The 11,791-nt window shown below is 37.6% G+C and overlaps 1 protein-coding gene across 1 annotated transcript in view; it reads right to left on the reverse strand.

Moving 5' to 3' along the window:
* Nucleotides 1–11,791, reverse strand: part of LOC105714393 (putative coiled-coil domain-containing protein 144C) — a 28,094-nt gene extending 16,303 nt beyond the window's left edge. The window contains exons 1-5 of the mRNA XM_064377998.1: nt 11,666–11,791; nt 11,487–11,569; nt 10,889–11,044; nt 9,427–9,628; nt 3,376–3,418 (exon numbers count right to left, since the gene is read on the reverse strand). Of these exons, the coding sequence (XP_064234068.1) occupies nt 3,376–3,418; nt 9,427–9,628; nt 10,889–11,044; nt 11,487–11,569; nt 11,666–11,779 (598 nt within the window). The 5' untranslated portion in view covers nt 11,780–11,791. The remainder of the gene's footprint in view (nt 1–3,375; nt 3,419–9,426; nt 9,629–10,888; nt 11,045–11,486; nt 11,570–11,665) is intronic.

The following is an 11,791-nucleotide window of genomic DNA, read 5'->3' on the forward strand; positions in this document are numbered from 1 at the left end:
AATCCCTGAATAGACCAATAACAAGGTCTGACACTGAGGCAGCAATTAATAGCCTACGAACCAAAAAACCCCGGTCCAGATGGGTTCACAGCCAAATTCTACTACACGTACAAAGAGGACCTGCTACCATTCCTACTGAAACTATTCCAAATAATACGACAAGAGGGAATACTCGCTAACTCATTTTATGAGACCAACATCATCTTCATCCCAAAAACTGGCAGAGACATAACTAAAAAAGAAAATTTCAGGCCAATAACCATGATGAACATCGATGCAAAAATCTTCAATAAAATACTGGCAAACTGAATTCAACAGCACATTAAAAAGCTTATCCATCATGATCAAGTAGGCTTCATCCTGGAGATGCAATGCTAGTTCAATATATACAAATCTATAAATGTAATGAATCCCATAAACAGAACCAAAGACAAAAACCACATGATTATCTCAATAGATGCAGAGAAGGCCTTTGATAAAATTCAACAGCCCTTTACACTAAAAACTCTTGATAAACTAGGTATTGATGGAATGTATCTCAAAATAATAAAAGCTATTTATGACAAACCCCTAACCAATATTATACTGAATGGGCAAAAACTGGAACCATTCCCTTTGAAAACTGGCACTACACAAGTGTGCCCTCTCTCACCATTCCTATTCAACACAGTATTGGAAATTCTAGCCAGAGCATTCAGGCAAGAAAAAGAAATAAAGGGTATTCAATTAGGAAAAGTGGAAGTCAAATTGTCTATTTGCAGACGACATGAATGTACATTTAGAAGACCCCATTGGTTCAGCCCAAAATCTCCTAAGATTTATAAGCAACTTCAGTAAAGTCTCCGGATAAAAAATCAATGTGCAAAAATCACAAGCATTCCTATACACCAATAAGAGACAAACAGAGATCCAAATCACGAGCAAACTCCCATTCACCATTGCTATGAGAATAAAATACCTAGGAATACAACCAACAAAGGATATGAAGGACCTCTTCAAGGAGAACTACAAACCACTGCTCAAGGAAATAAGAGAGGACACAAACAGATGGAAAAACATTCCATGCTGATGGCTAGGAAGAATCAATATCGTGAAAATTGCCATACTGACCAAAGTAATGTATGGATTCAATACTATCCCCATGAAGCTACAGTGACCTTCTTCACAGAACTGGAAAAAACCACCTTAAACTTCATATGGAACCAAAAAAGAGCCTGCATAGCCAAGACAATCCTAAGCAAAAAGAACAAAGCTGGAGGCATCACGCTAACTGACATCAAACTATACTACAACACTACAGTAATCAAAACAGTATGGTGCTGGTACCAAAACAAAGATATAGACCAATGGAACAGAACAGCGGCCTTGGAAGTAATGCCACACATCTACAACCATCTGATCTTTGACAAACCGGACAAAAGCAACGGGAAAAGGATTTGCTATTTAATAAGTGGTGTTGGGAAAACTGGCTAGCCAAGTGCAGAAGGCTGAAACTGGACCCCTTCCTTATATCTTATACAAAAATTAACTCCAGATGCATTAAAGAGTTAAACAGAAGAACTAACACTATAAAGACCCTAGAAGAAAACCTAGGCAATATCATTCAGGACATAGGCATAGGCAAGGACTTCATGACTAAAACACCAAAAGCAATGGCAACAAAAGCCACAACTGACAAATGAGATCTAATTAAACTTAAGAGCTTCTGCACAGCAAAAGAAACAATCATTAGAGTGAACCAGCAATCAACAAAATGTGAAAATATTTCAGCAAGCTACCCATCTGATAAAGGGTTAATATCCAGAATCTACAAAGAAGTAAAACAGATATACAACAAAAAATGCCAACCCATCAAAAAGTGGGCAAAAGATATGAACAGATACTTTTCAAAAGAAGACATTTATGTGGCCAAAAAACACATGAAATAATGCTCATCATCACTGGTCTTTAGAGAAATGAAAATCAAAACCACATTGAGATACCATCTCATGCCAGTTAGAATGGCGATCATTAAAAAAATCTGGACACAGATGCTGGAGAGGATGTGGAGAAACAGGAACACTTTTAGACTGTTGATGGGAGTATAAATTAGTTTAACCATTTTGGAAGACAGTGTGGCAATTCCTCAAGATCTAGAAATACAAATTCCATTTGACCTAGCAATCCCATTACTGGATATATACCCAAAGGATTATAAATCGTTCTATTATAAAGACACATGCACATGTATGTTCATTGTGGCACTGCTTACAATAGCAAAGACTTGGAACCAACCCAAATGCCCATCAATGATAAACTGGATAAAGAAAATGTGGCACAGATACACCATGGAATACTATGAAGCCATAAAAAATAATGAGTTCATGTCATTTGCAGGGACACAGACGAATCTCAAAACCATCATTCTCAGCAAACTGACACAAGAACAGAAAACCAAACACCGAATGTTCACTCATAAGTGGCAGTTGAACAGTGAGAGCACGTGGACACAGGGAGGTGAAGATCACACACCAGGGCCTGTTGTGGAATGGCAGATTAGGGGAGGTATAGCGGTGGGTGGGGAGGTCGGGGAGGGATAACATAGGGAAAAATGCCAGATGTAGGTGATGGGTGGGATGGAGGCAGCAAACCACCATGGCATGTGTATACCTATGTAACAATCCTGCAAGATCTGCACATGTACCCCAGAACTTGAAGTAAAATTAAAAAAAAAAAAAGAAAAGAAAAAAAATCACAACAACAACCCTGAGAATTTGATGATGCCTTTGTTTTCTAAGGACAGTTTCTGTGTGCTGGCTGATAGTCCCATAGGGATGGCAAAAGTAAACTGTAGAGCCTGACTTCTCGAGCTTTTTTTTCAAGCTATGGAAGGTGATAATTGATGAGGCATAAGTATGCTCTTCATTATATATGTTCAAGTTTTCACATCGTTCAGTAGATGTGTGTAAGAAATAATATTTAATGTAGTACCTATTAACCAAAGAATGAAAAGAGATGTCATTTGCAGTTTATTTCACACATATATTACTTAATCTAAATCCAATTTATAAATTTTGGTAATGGCCAGCCACGGTGGCTCATGCCTGTAATCCCAGCACTTTAGGAGGCCAAGGCCAGGGGATCACGAAGTCAGGAGTTCAAGACCAGCCTGGCCAAGATGGTGAAACCTCATCTCTACTAAAAATACAAAAACTGGCCAGGCAGAGTTGCAGGCGCCTGTAATCCAGCTACTTGGGAGGCTGAGGCAAGATAATTGCTTGAACCTGGGCAGCAGAGTTTGCAGTGAGCTGAGATCATGGCACTGCACTCCAGCCTGGGAGATAGGGTGATACTCTGTCTCAGAAAAAAAAATTTTTTTTTCTTTTGGTAACATACCTGCTACTGCTATAGATATATCATTTTCCAACTTCTGCCGCATCTGAAATAAGTCAAATATTATTTATAATGTTTAAGAAGAGACCTTATTATGGTAAGAAGTATCAATTACAAAACATGGCCTTTAAATAATACTTTCAGAGACTAGACCTAACTTGAACATTGCTTAAAAAAAAAATCACATAAATTCATATTTTAAGTTTAGATAAAGGAGAACATATATGTGTTATGCTGTTTAATCTCATAAAAGCACAATTAATATTGGTCTGTTGGACAATGTCATTTCAAAAGTGTGAGGTTTTCCCTTATTAATACAGAGGTTAAACAATTCAACTCATATTTTACAATGAGTGCATTACTTTCCAATTCTTATCAACACTCTGCCCTTTAGAAAAGTCTAATCAGTTTTTCATTTTAATGAATAGTTCCTTAAAATGAACTCTCCATTCTCCACTTGTATAAAATAATAATTTTAACGTATGTCCTTTACTATTAATTCAGCACAGAATCTTTAATACACACTTGAAGAAAGCATTGTTGTTGTGATGGCATATGAATATATTCCACTGGCAAAAGATTAAAAATATTATACTATTATGGTTAACATTTCTTTATTCATATGGACACAAAGATTTCAGAAAATTTACATGAAAACAAGAACAAAAATAGGTTAGAGCCAGTTTTCAATATTAGTTTCATTGACACATTCGTGTCTAGAATTACAAACTAGGAAAACAATATATTTATTTAACTACAACGCTGATTTTGCAACTTTGATTTCTTTTCAGAAATTAGTACCCAGTTTTGAAGCAACTGACAAGTTATAGCTATCTACTTAATTATGAAAGGTGTGGGAATATTTCAAACCTACTGTCAATGTCTCTATCTAGAGTGCTCTCATTTAAATCTTATGTAGAATAGGCACTCTCTCACTAAAGGCCCAGACAGGGTCTCAGATGGTTTGTGGCAAGAATGATAATGATATTTAATACCTTTACAAATTCTAGGTGTCAATTTTTCTTTTGACTAACAGGTTCACCAATATTTTGAGCCTCTTTTCCATAACATTTCTGTGACAAAATCATCATAAATAGGCTTTACAGAGTAAGTAACACTGTTACATGGTAAAAGCCCCATAAAACTGCATACCTAAACTACACCTCAGCTTTCTGTTGAAACTGCTCCCTGTAACCCTGATGTGACAGGCAAGCAGTCCAAACCCATGCCATGTTGGCCTCTGCAAGTTGCAATAAGTAACTAAGGTCTGTAATTTCCACCCTACCCAGACAATGTATAAACTAATGCTTAACTTCTGTGAACCACTTAAGTAACAATCGGAATGTCCAAAGCCCCTCACCCTCACCCTCACCCCCACCCAGTAGGTGGTTTACAGAATATCCAAAGTCCACCGGCCCTGAGAACATCTGAAGCCCCTCGCCCCCATCCCTGCCCAGGAGGTGGTTTATGGGCATAAAAGGTCTTGACACCCTCCTTTCAGGGCCACGGGTTGAAGAGACGTGAGTCCTCCTCCGTGGCCGCCGGCAATAAAGACCCTACAATTTGGCATACTTTTGTCTTGGTGTTAACTTCCTATTCTCACTCTGGTATAACAACCTGACAACAGCATTACCAGCCAGGCCTTATAAAACAAGTAAGTCAATACCAGATAAAGGGGGAAGCCTTTCTTCAAAGAACCACTAGATATTGCCACTCATAAGCATTATGTAAAAGTACATTTTTACATGACTCAAACTAAGACACTACTACTGTAAAGTTATCTTTCCTCCCAAAACTCTTCTGCTAAATATTACCAGTGTCACAGATTTTATTATTTCTTTCTACCCCATTCACAAACACTTTCATACTACCTCAATTCTGTTAACATAAAAATGAGATACTCTCCTTAACAAATTGCCTACTTTTATACTGAAGAAATCGTAACTCCATAGAGAGAGAATACTTTTTGTATAACAGCTTTAAATAAAGGTCATTTTCTCTTCAAACTCTTATAAATAAAGAGTACATGGTAGAAGTCTCTGCCCCTTTCCACTCCCAGAGTGGCTACCCACTGTACCAATTCTCTTCCAGCCTTTCCCTGACCCTTGACTATTTCACCACATAAATGGCAGTGGAGGGCAACTGCCTTTGGGAAAGAGATCCCAGGTCAGATGTAAAAGCAGAGGGAAAAGGGACAGACCCAGGACACAGGGAGGGAATGCCTCTGGGACCCAAAGGCTTAGGAAAGGGATCTTGAGTGTTGATGACTCCAGTTTTTTCCTGGCCAGTGAAAGGCACCAAAAAATTAAGAAAAAATAGTTCCTAAAAAATCTTCCCTTGCATCAGATCTGCTTTTTATACTCTCTCATCACCATCTTGTAAAATGACAATTACCTCATTTTTCTGGTAAGTACTGTGAAAAGAAAAAATACCTTGGGCCCCAAAATAACTAAGCTAAAAGGAAAACTCAAGCTGGAAATTGCTTAGCGAAAACCTGCCTCCCATTCTGTTCCAAGTTATCTCTCTGCTCACTGAGATAAATGCGTATCTGACTGTCTCCTTTAGAAAGGCAAAGCAGAAACTCAAAAGAATGCCACTGTTTGTCTCTCACCTATCTGGAAGGAAGCCCCCTCCCAACTTTCAGTCTTCCTCCCTTTACTTCAAGTAGTCCCACCTTTCCAGACAAAACCAATGTACTTGTTACATATATTAATTGATGTCTCCTGTCTCCCTAAAATGTATAAAACCAAGATGTGCCCCAACAACCTTGGATACATGTCATCAGGATTTCCTGAGGCTGTGTCATGGCATGTGTCCTCAACTTTGGCAAAACAAACTTTCTCAATTAACTGAGGCCTGTCTCAAATTTTCGGGTTTCACAGTACTAATGAGAACATTATATTTGCATCATGCTTAACAATTTACAGACATATTTAACATTCATTTTCCTTTTGTACCCAGTGGTACAATTTCATGACTGAAGCATTTGGACACTAATCATCTTATTTATTTATTTTATTATTATTATTATTTTTTTTCCAGAAAAATAAAACCTAAGCGGACAATATGATTAAAAATCTCAGCTAGCTGGGCTCCTGAAATCTATGCATTAAAACAGTAATTTAATGCATTGCCTTTTAAGCTATTTGGCTGCAATGCTGTCTAAGAAACCAGAGATTTGCTCTTCTGTGATATGTTAAGGACATGAAATAGCCAGGTAAACACAACAAGGTCGAGGCCTCATTCAATGTGGGCCTATGCTAATTTTCTGTGCATTAAGGAGATCATAAAAACACCAAAACTAAGCCAGGCATGGTGGCTCACGCCTGTAATCCCTGGACTTTGGGAGGCTGAGGCAGGCAGATCACGAGGTCAGGAGTTCAAGACCAACCTGGTCAATATAGTGAAACCCCATCTCCACTAAAAATACAAAAATTAGCTGGGTATGGTGGTGCACACCTATAATCCCAGCTGCTTGGGAAGCTGAGGCAGGAGAATCCCTTGAACTCAGGAGGCAGAGGTTGCAGTGAGCCAAGATTGCACCACTGCACTCCACCCTGGGCGACAGAGCAAGACTCCATCTCAAAAAAAAAACCCAATAGGCTGGGCATTGTGGCTCACACCTGTTATCCAAGCACTTTGGAGGCCAAGGCGGACGGATTACCTGAGGTCAGGAGTTCAAGACCAGCCTGACCAACATGGTGAAATCCCGTCTTATATATATATATTAAAAAAAAAAAAAAAAAAAACCAAAAAACAAAATAACAACCAAACCACTGAAACTATAAGCCAATGTGCATTGACTGAAATTTAAAAAAAAATATATATACACAAAGAAAACTATTTATTTACTTTTTTGCTCATACAAATGTTTTATGGATTTTGTAATTTTTATAAGAGGCAGAATCTTGCTATGTTGCCCAGGCTGGAGTGCTACAGTGCTACAGAACAATCATTACACACTGAAGCCTTGAACTCCTGGGCTCAAGTGATCTTTCTGCCCTCAACCTCAGGTGTAGCTGGGATTACAGGCGTGTGCCACTATGCCCAGCTTTCATAATTTTCCACCAGTTCAAAAATGGACAAACGTTAGACAAATACCTTAATCTGAGTTAAGCACAGTTGAACTCCTTCTTTTTTCCTTTACCAATTCTATAATTGAAACAGCTTGTCATTCTTGGATCCATTTTGAAATCCCCAGAAATAGACTTACTCTGAGTGAAACTGTTGTAGTGGAGCGAGCATAGAAAGTCAACACCAAGAAAAAAGTATGCCAGATTGCAAGGTCTTCATTGCCGGCAGCCACGGAGGACTCACGTCTCTCCAACCCGCGGCCCTGAAAGTAGGGTGTCAAGACCTTTTATACCTGTACAACCACCTCAGGAGTGAGGGTGAGGGGCAGGGGTGGGGGTGAGGGGCTTCAGACATTCTGAGGGCTAGTAGATTCTATAACTCACCTCCTGGGCGGAGATGAGGGTGAGGGACTCCGGACATTCCGAGGGCCAGGGGACTTTTGACATTCTGATTGTTACTTAAGCGGTTCACAAAAGTCAAGATAAGCATTTGTTTACACATTGTCTGGGTAGGGTGGAAATTACAAGTCACAGGGGCCAAGATGGCATGGGTTTGGACGGCTTGCCTGTCACATTTGAGTTACAGAGAACAGTTTCAACAGAAAGCCGAGGTATGGTTGAGATATGCAGTTTTATAGGGCTTTTACCATGTCACAAAACCACATGGTTGAACTAAAAGCTTCCTGTTACCGGTCCAGGGAAGATGTCCATGTGCAGCTTTACATGGAATTTGGGGTAGAAAGAATAGAAATGATTCTGTTTGGTCACATTTGCTACTGAAGGACTCTAGATATCACTGCCATCTTGTCATCAAGTTATGGCTAGGTAGAGAGACATAACTGAGCATGGAGATTAAAACGCTGTAAGAGCAATAGCAATTACAGGTGTACTCATGTAAGAAAATCATAAAACTTTTAACTTAAAGAATAGAGATTAATCAAATGTTGCAGGTGTATACAACGTATTAGAAGTATTCACATGGGATCTTTTTAAATAATAAACATCCATGTGTGGTTAGTGTGTGGATACCAATCATTCACATATGATGAGGGGTAGAAAATCTGAGATTGAAGCAGGATTGGCCTCGAGAAACAGACCTCTCAAACACCGAACTGTGAAGGAAGAGGTGATTTTTTTATTATTATTATTATTATTATTATTATTATTATTGCCGGGAGCCAGGCGACAATTTGTCTAAATGACCACACTCTCCTAACAAAGAGAAACTCTGCCTTTATATAAGCTTATACTCTAGATATTACACATGAAAGAATCTTAGGTTTACAGCCTTAGAAATTACAAGTGAAAGGGTCTTGGGTTTACAGCTTTAGAAATCACATATGAAAGGATCTTGGGTTTACAGTTTTAGAAAGCACATATGAAAGGGTCTTGGTCAATGGAGGAGTGGGATGGGGTTTTGATCTTGTTTAAGTAAAAGCAATGTCTTCTGGAGAGATTCCCTCACACCATACCTGCTATTTACAGTAACGTAATTTAGGAAGCCAGTCGGCCACCCTTTTTATCTAATGAAATGCAGTGTGGAGGTCAAGGAGAAGGTGATCCTAGATGCCTGGGTCTCCTTGTCATGATGATGCAGAAAAACTTTAAAAGTGACCCCAGGCACACTAAACCCTTTAAAAGTGAACCCCAGGCCAACATAAAATCAATTAGTAAGACAACGCACATCAAAGTATACCTTTGTTAAAATCTAACTTAATTGTAGTTTTTAAAGAAATTTAAAATGTGTCAGTTTGGTTACATTTACTGAATAAAGTTAGCAAAGGAGTTATCTCCTACGAATGAGAGTTCCAGGGATTTAAAAATAACTAAAATTTCTGTCTCCTCTCTTTATTAACAGAGATAATTATTACCTTTGCTTACCAAACACAACACAATTAAACAACTGAGTATTTCACCAAATAGCATACCAGAAGTATATCAGAAATCTAAACACAAAAGGAAAAATGATAACATAACTAACCCTCAAAAAGCAGCTGTCTATGCTCTCATCTGAAGACCTGCTTCTCCTTCGAATATGTATTCTGTTCAGACTGTCGCTATAATTAAGATTTCCAACAAAAGGTGACTCTAGGACTGGCCTTGTAGTAGAAGCAGTGGCTGGATATGTCTTCTCTTTCTCCACAGTAAGCTGGGTACTGAACTCTGCTATCCTCTCATTGGCTCTATGAAGATTGCAAAAGACAAACGCTTAGGATTTCATTTTTTCCTAAATGATTCCTAAATGACTTCAAGTGTTCTAAAAGTTGCCGTAAGAGTAAATGGAATATACTATAAGTCATATTTTAACTCTGAAAATGTGTTAGAGAACGCCTACTGTATCCAATTACAGTTTTAACACTGTTCTAAAGAAGTACATATATTTTTAGGGGGAACAACTACTTGTTTGTTGGAAATCCCCCTAGAAATCATGTTGTACTCCTTAAATACATACAATAAATCATGTTGTACTCTTTAAATATATACAATTAAAAAACCAAAAGAAAAAAATAAAAGCTAGAAATACTTGTATTTAGTAAACTAGTTAGAGATTTTTAAAAAACTATCAGTCAAAGACATTTTCAAACAATTGTTTTTACCGCCCTTGTACATTTCACCCATTATCTGGAAAAAACTGAGCATTTGGCATTTAGGAATCATTCGAGGAGACTTTTCCTAGGGGAGAATAAGACAGCTGAGATCCAAGACAGCTAAAGCAGCATCACCGACAATCAGCTCCTAACACTGTGGCCCACGCCATCAGAGGTGGGGCCTGCCCTTTCTGTCTTCCACACACTCCCTCAGGCTGACCGAGGTGCTTTTTTATTTTTATCACTTAGTAAGTGATACGTCGCTTCAACCCTATGTTAATCATTCTGTACTTCATAAGTGTGTCTTTACGTGGAGTGGAAAAACTATACAGGACATTTCTTCTCCAGGCGCTCTCTAATGATCACAATCAAGGAAAGTGAATTTACTAAGTGCCAGAATGTGCCCAAAGTAGTCATACTTGACCCAAGGTTTTCAGCTGTCCTCTTTCAAAAATTAATCAAATTCATCAATATTTTGAATTAAGGGAATATTGACAATTTTTATCATGATATCACTGTCGAAATTATGAAGCTTCACAAATATTTAGCTGAAACCCTAATAGATCAGGTTAACTATACAAGAATATTAAGGGGTTGGGGGAAGCCACGTAAAACCAAAAAACAGGAGCGACATGAACTGTCCTGTACTAAGATTTTAAAGGTTAAGTTCATTTACTATTTTCAATTTGACTTAAAGTTTAAGTTCATTTACTATTTGTAATTTACAATATTCAAAAATTGTACAATCTAGTTAGCTTTCACTTCCCACAAATCTCATGAACCTGTCTCATTAGAAGTTATCTTTGGAAGGCAAATTAACGAGCTTATTTGCTATGATTCTGTATACTGACTTACCTTGTAACTTCATTTGACAAGGATCTTAAACCTTTTACGTTTTCTAGGGAGAGTTCCTTATAAGTTTCCAATTCGATTTTATAATCAGCTTGCGAAGTTTTTATTCTGGAGAGTTCAGATTCCAGATCTTTGAATCTGAGTTCCATCGAGTTTTTGCTGAAGTATTATCATTCACCTTTTGCATTAACTGTTCTTGAGATGCTGCTAGAGTCTAAAATAAATTAAAAGGGAATATTTTTAAAGTAATTATAAACCTGAATAATTACTGTGCATTTGTTTCCTTTTGTTTGGAGTCAGTTATTCAGAGAACAATTTTAAGTATGTGAAGAAAGAAAGAAGCTCAAGGTTAACATATTTATCATAAGGATCAACGGAATTAATAATTGAGTCTGAGTTGTACAATTCTCCAAAGAATGACAGAAACAAGTTAAAATTTTAAAAATGGAACAATGTAACTTAAAAGCAGTTCAAGAGTATGGTATAATTTCTCAATGACAATTTTTTTTTTTTTTTACTTTTTCTATTAGTCTTCTAAATGCATACTGGTCTTAGTAATCAATGATTTTCTAGTGAGAATTATTATTATGGAAAATCAATTTAGTTATAAGAATGATGGAAATTAAAATATTTAAAGGGAGAAATAGATATCACCTTCCTTCTGGAAGTCTGCCAAACAAATTGCTGTAAGAAAAGTAGAGAAAACATATACGATGTATATATCTAAAATAGAATTTGCAGCGAAATGAATGAAAGCACATTACAGATAAATAAACCAACCTGCAAGAGGAGACTGATTCCCTTTAACTTTTCTACTACCTTCTGTCTTGATCTTTCTTCAATCAGCACTTCACACTGTTCAGCTTCACCACGTTCTGGCATATTTCTCTCCATATAACTTTTGAG

This window comes from Aotus nancymaae, unplaced genomic scaffold (assembly GCF_030222135.1).
Source record: "Aotus nancymaae isolate 86718 unplaced genomic scaffold, 86718_ANA_hifiasm-v0.15.2.pri h1tg000018l, whole genome shotgun sequence".
NCBI lineage: Eukaryota > Metazoa > Chordata > Mammalia > Primates > Aotidae > Aotus > Aotus nancymaae.